The 20,885-nt window shown below is 35.7% G+C and overlaps 3 protein-coding genes across 7 annotated transcripts; 2 read left to right on the forward strand and 1 right to left on the reverse strand.

Annotated features, from left to right (window-relative positions):
• The first annotated feature begins 609 nt into the window (after window positions 1-609).
• On the forward strand, window positions 610-6,873 carry LOC108196228 (uncharacterized). Of its 5 annotated transcripts, none has more exons than XM_017363420.2 (9): window positions 613-822; window positions 1,080-1,567; window positions 2,269-2,368; window positions 3,015-3,071; window positions 3,412-3,529; window positions 4,856-4,998; window positions 5,272-5,333; window positions 5,522-5,618; window positions 6,368-6,873. In XM_017363420.2, the coding sequence occupies exons 2-9, from the start codon at window positions 1,245-1,247 to the stop codon at window positions 6,419-6,421; spliced, it is 954 nt and encodes a 317-aa protein (XP_017218909.1). In that variant the 5' UTR covers window positions 613-822; window positions 1,080-1,244; the 3' UTR covers window positions 6,422-6,873. The 5 variants fall into 5 exon arrangements, with proteins under 5 accessions (XP_017218910.1, XP_017218909.1, XP_063937170.1 ...); XM_064081101.1 differs by having other exon boundaries at window positions 618-822; window positions 4,919-4,998; XM_064081100.1 differs by having other exon boundaries at window positions 613-1,567.
• A 4,822-nt stretch (window positions 6,874-11,695) lies between these two features.
• On the forward strand, window positions 11,696-14,256 carry LOC108194402 (histone acetyltransferase HAC1). Its single transcript, XM_017361348.2, has one exon. It carries the CDS (start codon window positions 11,700-11,702, stop codon window positions 14,106-14,108), a length of 2,409 nt encoding a protein of 802 aa, XP_017216837.2. The 5' UTR covers window positions 11,696-11,699; the 3' UTR covers window positions 14,109-14,256.
• Window positions 14,257-15,594: 1,338 nt separating this feature from the next.
• LOC108193530 (inactive leucine-rich repeat receptor-like serine/threonine-protein kinase At1g60630) lies at window positions 15,595-19,635 on the reverse strand. Its single transcript, XM_017360230.2, has 2 exons — window positions 17,921-19,635; window positions 15,595-16,417 (listed from the first exon to the last, which is right to left on the reverse strand). Exons 1-2 carry the CDS (start codon window positions 19,224-19,226, stop codon window positions 15,759-15,761), a joined length of 1,965 nt encoding a protein of 654 aa, XP_017215719.1. The 5' UTR covers window positions 19,227-19,635; the 3' UTR covers window positions 15,595-15,758.
• Window positions 19,636-20,885: the final 1,250 nt, after the last annotated feature.

Consider the following 20,885-nt stretch of genomic DNA (forward strand, 5'->3'; position numbering starts at 1 on the left):
TTCCAGTTTTATTACAATTTTTTTTCCTAAAAATATTATACAGTATCGATCTCAAAATCGTGATGTCATCAACTTGTAAATCAATATCATTCAAAAGAACAAATTGATATTGTTGAGTGTCGGACCAACAATCAATATTATTCGAATTTATTGGTATAAATTTTTGAAAAGAGCGACAATCGATAATATTATAATATGATCATTTAATTATTGAGATTTTGAAAAAGGAGTGAAATGAAATAAAAATCTGATAACTTGGGCATCCAATGAAAAAAAAGTGAAACAATCATTTTTACTATACATGAGTAATTATAGTTTTGTCTTTGTCATATGTGCTTGTAATTATCTGCAAGAAAAAAATCCAAGCCAGTAGTGTCAAATATTACATGAAAAAGGTGAAGAAAAAAGCATCAAATTCTGATGGACAAAGTAAAACCAAGGTCAAATAAGAAGTGGATTGAATTTGAGAGTGCATCATAATAATGGGGGCATCAAATGCTTATTGGGATTCGCAATATTGGTGAATTCCAAGATCTGCATGAACAAAATAAAAGAAAATAAATAAATAATAAATGTGTACTAAACATATTCATCCAATTATTTGGGACCCTTTTCTCCTTGTCTGTCTCCCTATTGGCCAAGCTTCTGTATGTCCTTTGTAATTATACACACAGACACTTACTTTTCTGTATCTATAGGTTTGCAAAAATTTGTGAGATAAGTAACAAAAATGAATCAAAAGTAGGGTGGTGGTGGTACTAGTAGTGATGAGTAAAGAACCAATTAGGCTCACTTCAGAGGACAAGTTGCATCTTATTAAAGGTTCCATCTTTTTGCTTCCATTTCTTTAAAGATACTTAAAGTTTTGATTTTTATTATGTGGTGCTTGTTTTTGGGTCATGGGGTTGTGTTTAATTGTCTAAAGATTTGATTTTGATGTTGTGAATGAAGTGTTTATGCTGTAATTTGGAGTGGGTTGAGGTTAGGGTTTAGGTGGCTTTTGTGTTTGTTTAAGAATCTAGGGTTTGAATGAGTGGTGGGTAATGCTTTGTATCTGAATTGGGTTCTTGACATTTCAGCTTTATTGATTGAGGGGTGTTGAGAAAGAAGTAAAGTTTCGATTTTCCCTCTGAATTAGAAGCAGGTTTGCATGTTGGTAGTTCTTGAGGTTGTATGTGATTAAACAATTTGTCAGGGAGTTATGGGGGTTTAGGTGATATAGTTGGAAATTTTTAATTCGAAAGATGGCTGCAAAATCAAACAGTGGATACTACCTTGAGCAAAGTATGGCTCCGATTCTTAATCGGCAAATATCTTTTCAATCAAGTGCGATGGATAATACTTCAGACATGATATATACGGGGAATTACTACGGAGCGAATAGAAATGCCGAGGGGAGTATTGTTTTAGGAAGTTCAAGTAGTAATGCTGGATTAAGAGCACATCAAGCTGCAAGCACTTCTAGCCCTCTTCTTGTTGATTCAGTGCCAGGCCTCAAGCACGAAGCAGGCTTGGCTGTAGAGTGGTCTGTCGAGGAGCAGTATAGATTGGAGGAAGGACTTGCTAAGTAGGTAGCTTCTACCAAATTAAATAAGTCTGTGCCTGTGCTTTTTAACTGTTTGTCTTTTTTCTTTTTTAAAATTTTCTAGCTTGTTTACCATGTATATATCCTTTTTAATGTCTGCAATGCATTATAAGTTTCTTATCATAAACTGGTCATGATCCGTACATAACGAACCTCAAGTAAATTTGATTTTTCTGGTTTTTAAGCGTTATATACCATATACATTCAGAACATCTAAATTCTTTTATCTTGACTGCAGAATCCCTCAATTAATACCTTCTAAGGTAACACTAATAAATTGATATGTTATAGGGGCGATTTGTGTCATATGTTTGCTTATTTGTCTGGAGGTTTTTGGGTAAGTTCTAATTAGGGAGTTGCCGTAGAATATCCTTCATGGTGAATGAATATGAATGGCCATTCATGCCCTTTAACATATAAATGCAGAAGCGACTATTATATTGTGAAGCTTGTAGTATAAATTGTAATGTATGTATCCATTTATCTGTTTCCACACCATGTGCAATGTCACTACTGTTTATTACCCATGTACCTTTCATGATGTTAAACTGTAGGGCTGATCTGTTATGTTACTGTAAAATTGTTCTTAGATTTTGGTTTTTGTACATATTATTGTACACAGAAACTATATTACTTCTTCATTTCTTGTCAAATTCCATATAATTTGGCCTGTAAACTTGTAGATATGCTGATGAACCCAGTATCCTGAGGTATATCAAGATCGCAGCTATGTTACATGACAAAACTGTGCGCGACGTTGCTCTGAGGTGTAGATGGATGACGGTGAGCTCCTCACTTAATTTCAATGATATATTTTGGCGATCAAATAATTCAGTATAGGCATTTTGTTTCATTGCCACAGACATACTAGTAAACTGCAATATCCACTTTGAGCAAATTTTAGTTCCTGTCTGGCGTCTCACGCCAGCCAAGACCGAACACCAACAGCAAATTGTACTGTTATCATGTGTATGTAAGAGTATACTAATGGCGTGTTTTGTTATTAATTAGAAGACTTCGGTTTTTTGTGTGAGAAGGTATTATCTTACAATTGAACCTGTAAAAATTGAACAAGATAACATTATCAGTGCATTTGGCAGAGTACACATGTAGTCCTGGACCTCTTGTTGACATGATATAGACTAAACTCTTTGTGAGGAATCTTCTGCCAACAAGTCACTTTAAAGTTCAACAATGATAATTAGATACTTCAGGTTTTCAGTCTGTACAACCAGTCCATTCTGCTTAACAGGAAAGACAATATATATATATATATATATATATATATATATATATATATATATATTTAAAAAGTATCACAGACTTGGTTAGAGATGTCTGAAGTCTTAACACTGCTTTGACTGAACCAGTAATATAATCATATCTTCCCTTTTAAGTTTACATGCTCACTTAGATACATCTTTGACAGAGAAAGCGAAGGAAACAGGAAGACCATAATTTTGGGAAGAAAGTGAAAGATAGGAAGGTATTTCAGAAAATAAATGCTCGTGCGTTTTTTCATCTTTTATTGGAATATGTTAACCATTTTGAAATTTACTTAGCTCAACATTGTTAGTAGAAATGATGATTCTGGTATACCAGTAAGAACAATGAAAATCATACTTTGGCTAGGGGATTAAAGATCAACTCATTTTTGTTAATATGCTTTCAGTTTATGATTTAATTATACGATTATTATGTCATAATGAATTGTAATAGGTAGATATATGATATGTCAATGGTTTATTCCCGTATCACTCCATGTGACTACTGCTGATCGCTGAATCTTGAACACAGACTATATGCTAAAAGTCATATTTCCACAGGATAAATTGATGGAATCATCGTCAAAAGCAACAACATCCTCGGTTTCACCATTGAATGTAGCTGGCTATTCTTTTATGAGGAACTATCAAAGCGGGAACGATCGCATGTCTCGTGAAGGTCAGGTTCTTCTATCCCTAAGTTGGAGCAATTTTTTAACCATTCAGGCTGTGTACGTGTGCATACTGCATAGTTCATAGTGAAATCTAGCAGCACAAACTTATATCAGTAAGGCTCCGAGTGTTCGTTACATTTTTTGTAGTACTAGGATGTTCGTCATTGTGACAGGCAACGAAGAGCGTGGTCTGAAGATGCACAAAATTAATCTGAAAAAGTCAGGCTTGCAAACTGTCATTTGGAGATTTAGTAAAAATCTTGTAACTACAAAGTAAACTTATCAACAAACAAATAGATAAGCATACCCACAATCGCAAAGTCTTGTTTAGAGTCTTTAGACATGAATATAGCTGATTTGCATGCTCTGTTAATAGCCTATTATTGTGTTGTGTCTAGTAGGTATCTTAACTTGAAACTATGGCAATTCTTGAAGATCTTGCTAGAAAATATAGGCTTCTATCGACCTTTACTTGCGTCAATGACATAGTCTGCTGCAACTCAAGGAGTGAAGTTTGTAAGCAGTGTCTGTAACATAATTGTGTAGTGTAATGATGAGTTGTAATTCTTATTGTTTAGAAAGGGTTAGCTGGTACTTCTTCAAGAAATTTTGGATTTTAGTTATGATATATGCTTCTGGGGTGAAACTTTAGTTTATCACGTAAGAATGTGTTCCTTTTATTGTTATTGTATCTAAGTGTTTCAATTGAGGGTTATACAGTTATCAGTTTACTTCTCAATATACCTATTAATCCTTTGTTTTACCACAGGATGCAGTTTTTTTTTTCTTTTTGCAAAATCCTCCATTGTTTTTCCTTTTACAGAAATTCCAGTAGTATAAAATCATAATCTTTGTAGAAAAATGATTTTGCTGTTTCTAAGTGTTGTTTACTGCTTTATCATCTGCTATCTATTGCATACAATGCTATCACTTTTGTCCTTTGCTTGCAAACTGGAAATCTCGTCATGTTTAAAAGTGTGTATAAGTACTTACAGTTTACAGCTTATGGAATGGAGCATTGTTTTGATACAAAGTAAAAAGTGAAGGGACATTGCGTGAAAATGTGGACAAACTAGTCATGCTATATTTTCTTTATCATCTCAAGATATTCTATTTTTACCAAATGTAAATAAATATAAGTATTTTCTTTTTCTGTACTATCTTATTATTATTGCCTCTGCTATCTTATAACCTCTACCCTTTTGTAGTCCAAGCAAACTTTGAAAATGCAACTCTTCCCACATTGCTTTGTCTTCAACTTCTCTATGTTTGCGATGCTATCTTCCTGTAGAAGAGAGTTATGTTTCTATTGCTTGCCACATGTTTCGCAGGGTTAAGGATTACATTGCTACATACACTACGAACATCATCGATATTTTCATTGTTGATTTCAGCTTTAGATGGTGCAAGGCATCTTCTGGAACAAAACAATGAAGTCCTTAGGCATATTTCAGCTAATCTTTCAGTTTTTAAGGTAAATCAAAGTCCTATTGTCCAAAATTGGATTTGTTTAACTCCTCTTGAGAAAGGGTAGTTACGGCCTGGCAGGGTTGAAATTTGGGCTTCAACAATGTCCCAGTTTCTTAGTTATTTTATTTTGACCTCATTTGACCTTTCTTCAAACTATTCTCTGTTGTTAGATTAAGGATTTGGAACTCACGCAATAAGCTTCTCTTACTACTGTACTTTGACATTTCTATAGTCTATGTTTGCAGCTATAAAACATCCTAACACAGTTTATAAACAGTTGCAGGAAAACATTGACCTCTTTAGTTGCACAAGGAACAATATCACTACCATCTTAAACCAGTACGTGGAACATACTAGTGCAGTTTTCTTTGTGTTTACTATGAATTATAATTTCCTGAATACACATAATAGGGTACTTGGTGCTCAACTGCAAGTCTGCAACTGTGTCTGGCAGTCACTGTCTAACTTTTGTGATGTAATCAGTATTCATCACTCCAATGATCGTTAAGTTCTTTAAATTATTGCAGCATGAGTAATATGCGGGGTGTCATGAGCCGGATGCCACCACTGCCTTTATCCATAAACGAGGAACTTGCAAATAGTATCTTGCCTATTACGTTTCAGGTAATTCTCTTGCAATCTTGCATAGTAACTATGTAAAATATTTTTTCTATAGTACAGTGTAGTTCAGCACGTGGTCTTTTATGCCTGCTTTCTGTTTTGTTTATCCTGTAATTTCAGTCACCTGAACCTCATATCTTGTCTTAAGTTCATTTCAAAACTAATTCAGCATATGTAACCAACGACTCTTATGTTGTGTTTGGTTGGGGTGAATGAATTCGAAAGGAATGGAATCAAATTTGAACTATATTACAACAGACACTTGTTCAAAATTTTAATTCCTTCCTCCATTCCATTCCTTACACCATAAACATTCTCTCCTATTGTCACACCTCCAATTTGAGAAGGAATGATCCATTCTCTCCTATTCACTTTCTTCTTAATCTCATCACAATAATTTTTCTTCCTATTTCCGCTTTCTTCTCAAATCTCATCGCAATAACTTTGCACCACTCATTTTTTTCTTCAAAACTTCCCTTCTATCTCTAATGTTTTCTTTTGTTTTTACTTACTCCATTCCGTTCCATTTTCCCTAACAAACACAACATTAAGGTGTTCGTAGTTGGGTATTTGTTTATTTCCAGTTTAGTACCACATCGTCTGTTGTAGATCCTCGATCACCTATATTGTTGCTGTCTTGCGATAAACCCTATTACCTTAAATAAAGCTACACATTGCCATACATCATATATCGCTGCTAAGTGATAAAATGCTAAGCAGCCAAGCTTACTACTTTTTCTTTTTATCTCCAGAGAATGATGTTTGGACTGCCGAGCGGGAGCCAGTTAAAGCAGGAGCCTAGATGAAGATTATGTGATGCTCAATGTTGAGTCTAAGTTGTTGGATCTTTGTAAGTACGAAAAATTATCTTGTAAATGCATTAAAGCTACTAGAAATTCTTCATTTTCTGTAAAAATATAATCTTATCAACTCATATTGGGGTCCCCATGATAAGAAAATTTTATAGAGCACTCTTTCTGGAAGCTGAATTTTTTTAACTCACTGGTCACCGAAGCTCTAAACAACGAGACAGTAATAAGAATGATGCATAGATCACCTTGCATTTTTTGGGCATCAGGGACAGTCTGTAATTACATGTATTTTTTTTTATCAAGTTTAGTTTTGTTGTTATGCACAGCTTGTTTGTAAATTTTTATTTATTTTTTCCTTGTGTGGTGTCATCTAGATTTGGAAATTGTAAATATAATATTTGCTGATTCTGCTTCGTTACTGTAAATTTTACTGAGCTTTAGTGTTATCCTTGTGTATATGTTGGTCACTTTTCCTCTTGCATGCTTTTTTTTCCGGAAAAATGTGTGTGATGTCAAAATAAACGCCGCTGTTGTCTGTTTAAAAATACGAGGCTTATCAGACCAATTCTAGGTCTGTACTCGCGGACTTCTGATATGCTTTCGGAAGCTTTTGCCCCATCCATTGTTCTTCGAGGTGCCTAGAAGAACACTATGAGTGATGAGCCATGGATGGTAGATTTCAGGCCTATTGTTGGTGATGTGCAAAAGAGCTGAAAGACTCTTCTCTGATCCTCATCGCCTAACTCTGTTTCCTCTTTCCTAAATGAGAGAACCAAGAGTAGGACGGTCCAACTCTTACGACACGCCGCCTAATTGGTTTCTTGGATAAAATATGCGCATTTTCGGATTTTTTGTAACCGGATATCGGACCGGAAAAAAGGATAATAAGGTTTTCGGATTTTAGCCCTCACCCCTGTTTATAAGCTCAGACTGTTTCTTGGTTCTCTGTTTTATTACCACCAGCTACTGGTCCAGTTGATTTGGAACCCTATTCCATATTACAACGTCACCTCTCGTAACATGGGAATGGGTGGGACAACGAAAAGGGAACCCCAATTTATAACACAACACTTGACTCACAGCACCACTCAAAATCATAATGACTGTCTCGTTGCTAGAAGAAACACCAAAGTCGTTATTCTTTCGCGCTACGAAGAAAGAGTTGCACTTGATTCTGCTCATATTCTTGATGTGGTTGGTTCTGTCCGTGGCCTAGTTTGTCTTATTGGTCGCAATAAGTTATCGTTATGGAACCTGCAACACATCAATCCAAGCAAATTTCCTCATACTTTCGCTTTGCTGATCGAAAGTATGACATAGGATTCGGTTTTGATCCTGTCAGTGATAATTACAAGCTTGTCATTTTGTCAGAGAATCTGAGGTTTGCTATGGTTTACCACTCTAATTCGGATAATTGGATTGAAATATCTGTTAGTGATAATGTGTTTGATAATATTAGAGGAGTCCACTCAACAAGTTCCGTGACTATTGTAAAGGATTGTCCTTACTGGTCATTTTGTAGATACACGAAAGAGAGGTATCTGACGGCGACTGCTGTGAAGTTTGATGCTGGACGTAACGAGTTCAAGTTGTTGCCTGAATTATTTTGTGATCGTAAAGTACGTGGTTTTAAATTTGTGGATATGAATGATTGTCTTACTTCAATAGCGTATGAGTATGACAGCGATCCTTTTTTTTAAGCTTATGCTCCATCTATTTTCTTTGAACGGGGATGAGCGATGTTGTGTTTGGAGTAAGATGTACACTATCGGACCATTTAATCGTTGGTTTGTGGTGGCACAGGGGTTTTCTGGCGGTGAGATTGGTTTGTGGTGGCACAGGGGTTTTCTGGCGGTGAGATTGTGTTTCATGATCGTGGTAAGTTTTGCTGTTATGATTGCAAAACGGATAAGACTTATATGCTCCTTAATACATCTTCTGCAACTACAATTGATTCGAGAATAAGCTGCTTCAGATATACTCCTAGTTTGGCTTTCATACAGGGAATGAAGTCGGTTTTTTATCCAAAAACCCGAACTCGCCGTGCAAGTGTTCAGTATTCCAGAGTTCCTCGGGGATTAATCAATGGACTTAGATATTAGTCATTTGCTCTTATAACGTACGTAAGTGTTTAATCAAATGTTTAGCTAAACTTTAAATGATTTAGAGCATGTCACTGCTACTGCTCTGTACTTGTGGTTTACAATCCTCTTTTCCATTTCCGTACTCTGGTTTGTTTGTTCTGGTACTTGATATTTTGCTAGTTTCGTTCAAATTTATTATTATTTTATCCTCGACTTCTCAAGATTATTAAAATATTCATGAATCCTTGTTTACATATTTTTTTAAATGAAGGGTTAGGTGCAGTCTGGTTGCTGCATATTATGGTTGCTCCATAACTGCAATACTAAAAAAATATGAAATTAACAGGTTCTGGGATTCTAGAAAGGATCAGCTCCTTATTGCCAGACAGTTCCATCGAAAATAACAAGGTCAGGAGTGGAAATTGTAAATATAATATTTGCTGATTCTGCTTCACTACTGTAAATTTTACTGAGCTTTAGTGTTATCCTTGTGTATATGTTGATCACTTCTCCTCTTCTATACATTTTTTTCCGGAAAAATGTGTGTGATGTCAAAAAAGTCAGAATTTGGTAGGATGTAGACGCGGCCTATTCATTCCATTTATCCAGTACAGCAAGAGTTTAAAAGAAACACCGCTGTTGCCAGAAATGATCGTTTGGAGAAGCGAAAAATTCCTGTTGAATTTGCTAACCAGTTCATAGTCAGGAGAATCACTCATTTCAGGCCTATTGTTGGTGATGTTCAAAAGTGCTGAAAGACTCTCTGATCCTCATCACCTGACTCTGTTTTCACTTTCCTGAATGAAAGAACCAAGAGTAGGACGGTCCTACTCTAACGACACGCCGCCTAATCACTTGGAAGACTTACAACACAAATCGTGCAAAACCTCTGATCACAGTTCTCGAGAGCCTCTCACATCACAAAACTTGCAGCCCGCAATTCTAAGATCTGCTTCTTAACCATTGATGCTGATCCACTTGTGAGATTTATGTGTAAAAACTTGTTGCAATGTCCGAGATTCTCGATAAACCTGAAGCGCTGACAAGAATCAAAGCTGAGGTTGCTGGGATTATAAGGGATTAGTAATTCCATTTTGAATTCTATGCTAAAAACATATGGAACCAACTATCATGATAAACACATTGTACATGCTCTTTAGTGAACTAATATGTACACATTAATAATATGTACACATTGTACATTGTCTTTAGTGAACTAATATGTACACATTAATTATAGGTACACATTAATAATATAAATCCCTAATTAGATCGGATTTAGAATTAACTACTCCCTCCGTCTTTTTTAGTTATTTCTGATGACATGTTTTATTTTAATTAATTGATAAAATATTAATAATTTTCAGTCAAACTTTAGTCAATTTGACCGATACAAAACCAAATGTGACAACTAAAAAGAGACGGAGAAAGTATAAATTTATAATCAAATTGAGTTTAGGATTAGCTACATAGAAGTACAGAGAGTAAGTAGATTGTCAACAGCCAAATTACATACATGTATATTTGTCGTTTGTCATACATGGATTCTGTGAAGTACTTCAAGCCAGAGATTAAGGCAATTACTGGAGAGGATCTTCAGACATTTGTTTACCATGAAATTCTGCCGGGATGCTCCTTGGTGAAATGACAACAGATAAAATAATAACAAATTATGAGGCCATGTTGATGATCATCACAAATCTCTAATAGGTACACTAAAATAGACAAGATCTTATTTCTAACCATAACTATAAGCGGTTTAATATATATTTAATTTGCACCAATATCCTAGATTATTACTTGCTAATATATAACTAAATATTTCTCAAATAAATTAATTAATCAAACATGAGTTGTGAAAATAGGATTTTAATTTTATAATTGTGATTCATCCAATTATGATCCATGTAACAGGAGTAAGGAATGATCTACATATTAGATGACATGATAAATACATGATTTTATTTAAGGATAAATATATGTCTTCAACTATCATCATTTTTATTTTGTATCAACTAACCTAAAGGACATAGATATATTATATTTATTACATTAATTTCTTTGATTAAATTAAATATATAAATATCCAAATTTATGTTTGTGAGTTATATGATGATTTATACTACAATTACATATTAGAACTGTTAATTTTTTTAATTAAATTATTTTATTAGGAACTTGTACGTTTTCATATGCTCTACCAAAAAAATTGGTTTGCTCCGTACTATTGTGAAACGTGCTTTACACTGTTAGATTATTTGTGCTAAAATCTTTGTTTTAGATATTGATTTTATGTTTATTGTTATGTGATTGATAAGAAAAGTATTTTTCTTAAAATCTCAATTTTAGTCATGTAAAATATAAGATTCCAATCACTTGAAAACGTGATATATAGAATTAATTTTCGCATTCTCATATTTACTCAAAAATAATATTCTCATTTACAATTAAAATAATATAAAAATAACTTTTTAAAAAATATAAATATATGACACGTCCAGTTCCATCGATAATCGTATTATTCTTTCCGATTCGACCTGGTCCAAAGATTTGGATGTTACGTATACAATAATATAAATTCCAACGATTTGGATGTTATGTATACAATAATATAAATTTCTAACTAGATTGGGTTTATAAATTTCTAACTAGATTGGGTTTAGGATTAGCTATAAATTCATAATTGGATTGGGTTTAGGATTAACTATATTAACTTAGTTCTAAAATCCCTAATTAGATTAGGTTTCGGATCAGCTACATATAATAACAATTAGGTTTAGCTACATGTTACATTGATGTCATATGACGATTTAAGATTTATGGAGTTGAATAAACTTAATTCTCAAGCTATGAGAAAGAGCCACGATGATCATGATATTAATGCAATGAATCGTGTTCATGATCATAAGAAATTATTATTACATATTTCTACGTGTACTGCTGGAACTAATTGTGGATATCCTCGCTGCGTTTCTGCGAAATCATTCATCAAACATTGTAGGAACTGCAAGATTCTGGACTGTCGTGTTTGTGTTCTTGCGAGGAACAGGCAAAACAAACGTAAAGAATCAATGCCTCATGGAAGTTACGATACAGTGGATGTGAATCCGCTTCAGAAGCGCTTAAAGATTCATCAGTTTTCGCAATCTGTTGAGCCTTGGTGCCCAAGAATGTCTCGTGTCTCGGGTATGGATATGGACACTCCCGCGAGTCCTGCAGAAGGATTCGTTGGACCTAATGATGGTTCGGGTACTAATAAAATGGGGGCAGCCAAGCCCGAGAAGGCGGAAGCGTGTGGAGTGTCGTTGATTGAAGTTTTTAGTCCAGAGCAAGTCCGGGAGCATATTAAGAGTCTCAAGCAGGGGATGGAGCAGAGTAAACCGAAGACAGGAAAGAATTATGCTGTGGAGCAGACAATGTCTGATGATCCTTGCCAGTTATGTGGGATGGCGAAGGTTTTTTTTGAGCCTGTGCCTGTTTATTGCACGCTTTGTGGCTCTCGTGTCAAACGAAGTGCAAAGTACTACACTGCAGGAGCTGTTGATGCACGACGACATGTTTGTAGTTTTTGCTTTGTGCAAAATGCAGGGGAAAGTTTGGTTGTTGATGGAACTGCTTATCCTAAGGCGGAATTTGAGAAGCAAAGAAATGATAAAATTGCAGAAGAAGGATGGGTTCAGTGTGATAAGTGTCCTGCTTGGCAACATCAGATATGTGCATTGTTTAACAGTCGAAGGAATGAAGGCGGTCAAGGTAAATTCACCTGTCCAATCTGCTACATTGCTGAAGTTGAAAGAGGAGAGCGTTCGCCCTTGCAACAGAGTGCAGTGCTTGGAGCAAAAGATCTTCCAAGAACAAGCCTCAGCGATCACTTAGAGCAACGACTGCTTAAAAAACTGAAGCAGGAGAGGGTAAATAGAGCAAGGATTCAAGGGAAAAACTATGATGAGGTTCCAGGAGCAGAAGGCCTTGTTGTCAGAGATGTGTCATCAGTGGACAAAACAGTGGAAGTGAAGAAGCGGTTTTCTGAGACTTTTAAGGAAGTGAATTACCCGAATGAGTTTGCCTACAAGTCCAAGGTAGTATTATTGTTTCAGAAGATTGAAGGCGTGGATGTGTGCCTATTTGCCATGATTGTTCAGGAATATGGAGCAGATTGTCAACAACCAAATCACCGACATGTAAATTTGTCGTACATGGATTCTGTAAAGTACTTTAAGCCAGAGATTAAGGCAGTTACTGGAGAAGATCTTCGGACATTTGTTTACCATGAAATTTTGATAGGATACCTTGAACATTGCAAAACACGTGGTTTCACGAGTTGCTACATTTGGGCCTGTCCTCCAATCAAGGGCGATGATTACATATTCTATTGTCATCCGGAAACACAAAAGACACCAAAATCTGATAAGCTCCGGGACTGGTATTTGACAATGTTGGAAAAAGCTGCAAAGGAAAATATTGTGGTTGAGATAACTAATTTATACGACCATTTCTTTGTTTCTGATGGTAGCACTGGTGAGTGTAAAGCGAAGGTGACTGCAGCTAGACTTCCATATTATGATGGGGACTATTTGCCAGGTGCTTCTGAAGATTTTATTAATCTAATTGCATGTGGTCAATCTGATCTTTCTGGAAATGCAACAAAGGATGTTTTGCTTATGCATAAACTCGGTGAAGCTATCAGCCCAAAGAAGGAAGATTTCATTATTGTCCATTTGCAAAATTCATGCAGTCATTGCTGTACTCTGATAGCATCTGGAAACTGTTGGAGTTGCTGCCAGTGCAAAAATTTCAGGCTATGTGACAAATGTTATGAAGCAGAACAGAAACTCGAGAAGCGAGATAGGCATCCTATCAATAAACCAAGGGAAATCCATATTATGTATCCTGTTGAAGTTAGTGGTGTACCTGCAGATACACAAGATAATGATGAGATTCTTGAATGTAAGTTCTTTGACACTCGTCTGACTTTTCTGGGCTTTTGTGAAGGCAACCACTATCAGTATGATACCTTGCGTCGTGCTAAACATTCTTCAATGATGCTTCTCTACCATCTTCACAATCCAAATGTTCCAGAATTTGTTCCTCTATGTCAAGTCTGTCGTCTTAATATTGAAACGGGTCAAGGTTGGCACTGTGAGACATGTCCTGACTACAATATGTGCAGTGCTTGTTATAAAAAGGATGGGGAAAGTAATCATCCTCACAAATTGACTCAGTACTCCCCAACCGTGGATTTGGATGCACAGAAGAAAGAGGCTAAGCAACAAAAGGTTAGTCGTATGAGAAAGATGCATGATCTGCTTGTGCATGCTATTCAGTGTCAAAATTGCCCGAACCCTGGTTGTCACAAGATGAAAGGCCTTTTACAGCATGCTGCACAATGCATAACACATGAGACTGGTGGCTGTTTTGAGTGTAAAAGAATCTGGTATCTGTTTAAACTTCATGCTGCAGTTTGCCCAGTATCTCAATGTCATGTGCCCTACTGCAGAGGTCTAAAGGAACGCATGAGGAGGAAAAAGGAGCAGGCTGATTCTCGTGATACAGAGGGGATGAGACAACTGTCTGCTGAGGTTTCTGGCGTATGTTGATGTAAAACGTGGAAGATTGTTGATCGGCACAATTGTGTTTGCTGAAGTTCATCAAATGTATTGACAAGAATTGTAGCTTTTTCAATATGAATATGTTTATTTCTGGAAGACTCACTTCTGTAAATGTTGAATGAAATGATGCTTAATTCTTAAAATGTAGCTTTATGTTCTACTGTACTATTATCTAGTATCTATATGTGTGGAGATGCCTTATGCATAAAGCTGTGTTGCTCTACGTTATCTCGGCTCTTCATTTTGCTTCCACTCGGACACACTCTGACACTTATTTTAAGTCAAAACATGTAAAATGTTAAAAATAGAGCTTACTGCACTTTGCAACCCTCTACTTTGCTCGAAAAACACTTTGGTACATAGACTTCTAAACGTGTCAGTTCGCCGTCCAAACTTCTAATCCGTTAGCAGTTTGCCCCATGCCGTTAAATTTTCCGTTAACTTTGATGTTAAAAATAGTTTACAGCAGTTTGCACCCCTAACTTTATATTTCGTTTTAGTTTGCATCCTTGAAACATTTTTTCATTAAAATTAATCATATTTCGTTAAAAACAGAATCAAGTAGTATATTTTAATTTAATAGTTTGTATCTATAAAAAGAATTTTTATAATACAATAATATCAAAAAAAATAATATGCTTAAGTTTGCTAATTAACTAATTGAATAACTGAGCAAAATATTTGAAGTAAAAAATCGTCACTAAAAATACGAAATAAAGACTAAACTTTATTTTATTATATTATTTGACAATGCAGACTAAAATTTATCTGTTCTAATACTTTTCAGATGAGCCAGAGTCGAACCTGGGGTCTCCCGGGACAACAGATATTATAAAAATTATTATAGAAATTCTTTTTATAATTAGAACAGATAAATTTTAGTCTGCATTGTCAAATAATATAATAAAATAAAGTTTAGTCTTTATTTCGTACTTTTAGTGACGATTTTTTACTTCAAATATTTTGCTTAATTATTCAATTAGTTAATTAGCAAACTTAAGCATATTATTTTTTTGATATTATTGTATTATAAAAATTCTTTTTATAGATACAAACTATTAAATTAAAATATACTTGATTCTGTTTTTAACGAAATATGATTGATTTTAATGAAAAAATGTTTCAAGGATGCAAACTAAAACGAAATATAAAGTTAGGGGTGCAAACTGCTGTAAACTATTTTTAACATCAAAGTTAACGGAAAATTTAACGGCATGGGGCAAACTGCTAACGGATTAGAAGTTTGGACGGCGAACTGACACGTTTAGAAGTCTATGTACCAAAGTGTTTTTCGAGCAAAGTAAAAGGTTGCAAAGTGCAGTAAACTCTTAAAAATATTACCGAGTGCACGTATCCGTATCTGGTTTGGACACTTTCAGCCGAGTCCGGCTAACATAGGTGTTGCTGCAGTGGTTAACTAATGTTCATCCGAGAAAGTAGATAAATAGTGCACAAGTTAAAAAGAGTTGTAACATAATGAAAAAAGAAATTACCTTTTCACAAATAAACTTGAAATATGCTCTACAAATGCCTTGAAAAACCCACAATCCTAATAAGCCTACATATAACAATGATACCTTTAAAACAAGAAACTGGCTATGTCTAGGAGAACTATATGCCCAGACGTAAATCTAATTCTCATATGCTCAGATTATCATCCCTTGGTAAGCTCTGAACAGTGTCTGACCATCTCCCCGGAGAATGATCACTGCTATTAGAAGACACTTGTGCTTCTGCTCTTGCCTCTTTAATCATCCTCAAGACCTCCCTCATTTCGGGCCTGTTATCCGGTGTGAGTGCAACACAGGCCATTGCAATGTTCAAAAGAGCTGCAAGTTTCTCCTCTGATCCCTCATTGCTAGAGGCAGGGTCATCACCGGACTCGGTCTCTTCTTCTCGGACTGAACGAACCCAACGTGGAATGTCCTCGCCATGTTCTTGAACAAGGTCTTGGAACGGAGTTTTCCCTGTGAGGAGCTCGAGCAGGATGACCCCGAAGCTGTATACATCAGCCGGTTGAGTGAGGGGGCGACGTGTGTCACGATACTCAGGGGCTCTGTAGAAGAGTGCAGAGGCGCTAGATTCTTCAGCTGAATCATGATTTCGGAATGTGGTGAGACAGTAATCAGTGAGGCAGGACTCAAAGTCGGATCCTAATAGCACGTTGGAGGATTTGAGGTTTCCATGTGTCAGGCCTGGGTTTTGGTGAATGTAGTTTAGTCCGGTGGCTAAATCTTCTGCTATTTTCAGACACGAAGTCCAGTGAAGAGGCTTTCCCCCAGCTGAAGTTCTTGATCCTGCACAACATTAATTATACTACTGTTAACCTAAACCAAACATACTTGCTATGTCAAGGATACATGTTTTACATTTATTTTTTTTCCGATAAACAAGTACACAATACAGTGTTTTTCAAGATTAATGCTACACAACGCTTGATGTTGATGTCTTATATTGTACAAAAAGAGATTATATATTTAAATCAGGTAGCCGAATTCATTGATACAACTCAACTATGAGGTCCAGAGCTTTCAGATGATAAAGTTCATGGAACAGGAACCAAATCTAGGTAGTATATTTCAACCATATCTAGGTGAAGATGATAGCTTGATAATGAAAGCTGATAGAGAATAATTGAGCACATCACAGCCCTGGACCGACACTGCTTTAACCAAATTTTATGATTTACACATATAAAAGTTGTCCCACTTTTGATTACACAGTGTATATATCAATAGGGGCCCTTGTATAGTTATATGAAGTATTGATAGGAAATAATTTATATGTTTCATTTCGAGTATCTCGATTTGGCTAAATGCGTTGCACAGTCTACGCTACGCTGGGTCAGGACCTTGTAGCAGTACGATGAAAAACTCAACTACCAGTGTCATATTCCAGCATTCCTAGAATTCGTACTCAGGTATACAGATGTGAACAGATGCTTGATTATCGCGTCAAATACAACAACGGAAAAACTTGAATACTTAGAGACAAGCTTATGTGAGTTTCTAAATTAAGAAAAGTTGTTGCAGTGATTATTAGAGTAGAGAGGTCCACTCTTGACAAGTACATAAAGGTTTGAATAACAACTTGAAAGTTAGGTTGTGTGTGGTGCAGAATTACATCTGATATTAAATATATGAATCTTGATCATGCTGATTAGCTCTTGTACTGATTGCTTCAACTTAAAGCTAGTGCGGAGAATTTTTGAATAAATATTCATTTTATTTAATACCCCACCCCCATCAACTCATCTAATCATGTTCTGGAGAATTTTATAGTAATGTGACACACTACTGGAAATTCTGGGGATATACATTTACAGCAGAATGTAGACTTCGAAACTAGCAGTTCATCCGTGCATAGCTTGTGGCCAAGGTTAAAAAACGACGAAGCAGTCCAGTTTAATCTTTGGGTCTCCTCAGACCGATAGCATAACGAAGGAGTTTAAATCTTTTTCTCCATCTAGTTAGCTTGATAGCATAGCGAAAACTTCAGAATTCTACAAAGTTAAGTGTTCTGTGTACATCTGACACACTCGAGATAGGGTATAATGCGGATGCAATTAGTTCTAAGGAATGGCAGTTGAATCGTAACACCTAAACTTATTTTAATGTTTATTGAGCAACAAATTGTCTAAAAATAGACCCTTTAGAGTGAAAACAGTTTAATGCAAACCTGAATTGTATGCTTAACCATACTACATTTGCCGCGATAACCATTTGCACCGGAATATCAAATATTGTAATCGGAAATTATAAACTGACCAAAATGAACCAGGAGAAGCAAGAAAAACATACCATGAATGAGAGAAAAGAGACTGCCATTGGGGAAGTAATCAAATACCAGAAGCCTTTCTTCTTTAGCCTGGAAGTAAGCCCGGATAGGCACCAAATTTGGATGCCGGAGCTTCCCGATCACCTCCATATGCCGCCTGAACTCCTCCACTCTCGGATATCGAGCATCCTTCAACCTCTTCACCGTCACGATAAACCCGGATTCCATTACAGCCTTGTAAGTACTCCCCATTGTGCCTCTCCCTAATGTCTCTGCAGATGCTTTCAGCAAATCCTCTAAACTGTAATTCATTTGTTGATCACCTGGCCCACAAAACACTAGACTCCCAATTCCCCCATCTCCTTCCCAGCTAAACCCACCTCCCTTACCACCTGCACTACCGCCGGAGTCTTCCTCCGGTGCCGGAGCCGCCGTGTCACCGCCGGAAACAGCCTTGCTCCGGTCAACCCTTGTCTCATTTTTCCCCCTCTTTCTCATACAAAATAGTAATAACCCCACCAAAATACACAACAAAAGGACCCCACCAACACTTCCGGCCACAATCCATATTATTTTCTTGTTTTTCCGGTGCTTTTTCTCCGTAACTCCGGGGCTCAATGACGGCGGAGCACTGACCACACTCCCATTACAAGGGACACCAATTTGCTCCCCACATAACTCCACATTCCCGGAAAATGACGACAAATTGAACCTAACTAACGCCGGAGTCGCCGGAATCTCGCCGGAAAGTTGATTATTCGAAACATTCAAGTATCTAAGCCCTGTTTGATTAAACCCCGGAATGGGCCCTGTCAAGAGATTATCCTCCACATACAAAACATAAAGCCGCCTGATATTAACCACAGACGCCGGAATCTCGCCGGAAATTCTATTTTGCGACAGAACCACCACTTTAAGCCTGTGCAAGCCGGAAATAGTCGCCGGAAACTGGCCGGAAAACTTATTTTTATTCAAAAACAAAGATTTAAGATTTTGAAGACCGGAAAGACTCGGGATTTGACCCGAAAGCGAGTTATTCTTAAAACTAAGAACTCTAAGCTGATCCAACTTATTCAAACTCCTCTCATCCAAATTCCCACTTAAATTTAAGTGCTCTAACACAAGCTTTGTCACTCTCCCTCTCAAGCATTCCTTGACACCACTCCATTTACACACATTTTCACCACTCCATTGCAAAGAATTCAATGGATCAATCGATGATTTCAAGCCCAAAAGAGCTTCAATATCATCACTACTACTTGACCCATCAACAAAAACACAAGAAAAACTCAAGAAAATCAATGAGAAAATTGAAAAATGAGTGACCATTTTAGTCTAGTGATGAAAAATGAACAAAGATCAAAACTTTTCATTTGGGTCCAAAAAGTATTGACATTGACAAGAATCTTGGTGTGTGCTAAACAAATGTAACATTTTTTATTTTTGAAATTTTTGAAATTTTAGTTGTAAAAAGTGGGCTTATGACAAATCTCAAGATCTGTATATGCAAGTGATGATTGAGAGATGTGTGTGAAAATTATTTATATAGTATAAAATGAAGATGTAATAAAAGACAAAGGCGCCAATTAAGTTGTCATTATCATCATTTTACTAGCTCACAAGCATTTTGACTAGCTAGCTAATAAACGTGACATGATTAAACCAAATATACTTGATGCAGGTCAATGTAAATGTAGATCACTAGATCAGTGTGTGCACATCAGTGTAGTAAAAACTCTCAGTTAATCTAAGGTTAGATCACACAAGAAAATACTGACATTATGACCCCCTCTCTTTGGGAGGTGGTTTGGTTCATGTATGAATTTTGATCATTTCGTACTTACAAGTACATGTCTCAAATTTTTATTCCTCGAAAATCATATCTCAAATATACATGCATGAGATTTTCATATCTTAGGAAAAAGTGGGTATAAAAATATGGATGTGAGAAATTATTATTATTTTATTTATATTCACCACTGTTTATACTATTGCATGTAAATTACTAATATAAAATAAAATTGATGGAAAATTTTTTTATAAAATATTGACTAAAGAATATTTTAAATTAGTTACAAATAATCATAAAATATTTCAACTCAATCATATTCATCTCATATATAAAGATGAAACGTCAATCCTATATCACTTTAGCATGATTTCTATTTCGGATTAATTATCTAATTGGTCACTGAAATGGAATTAATATATCAAATTGGTCACTGAAGTGAAAACGGTATCAAGATGGTCATTAAAGTCATCATAAAAATCAAACAAGTACCTCGAAATATGAGTTCAAGCAGTAAAAATATTATTCATAGAATTTTACACATTATTCTTGAATGTTACCACAACCAAGTGAAAGGTTATGACTTCTAATATTTATGATAATATATTTAGATTTTTTTCAAGTTTATTTATTATTTATTTTTAATTAAATAAATAATGATTTTAGATCAATATATTTTATAAAAAACTTAAAATATACTCCCTCCGTCCCATTTAATTCTATACACTTTCCTTTTTTGGATGTCCCACTCAATTCTATACATTTCAAAACTTTCCCAAAATAGTAAAATTTTATAATATAAAAACCCCACCCACCCACTGCTTTCAACTACTTTTCCAAATCTATCACTTATATATTGATGGGTCCCACTACTTTACCCACTTTTCTTTCTCTTTCTTCTTACTTTACATTATTTTATACACTTTTTTTAGTCTCCGTGTCCAACCCATACGTATACCATTCAGAGGGACGGAGGGAGTATGTTAGAAAAATATAAAATCATGTAAAAATGAGTATGACATAAGGTAAAAATGATTGCCGTGTATTGTAGTGGTGCCCACGGAAGATGGTTTACCGGAAATAAGTAAAATAAATTCGTGCGGATTTCATCCTGCAGAAGAAATAAGGGTTTTTATAGTGTGTGTCCATGAGCACATGTTAAATACGGAATTTTATATGTTTAAGAGATTTTGATTGAC

This window comes from Daucus carota, chromosome 7 (assembly GCF_001625215.2).
Source record: "Daucus carota subsp. sativus chromosome 7, DH1 v3.0, whole genome shotgun sequence".
Taxonomy (NCBI): domain Eukaryota; kingdom Viridiplantae; phylum Streptophyta; class Magnoliopsida; order Apiales; family Apiaceae; genus Daucus; species Daucus carota.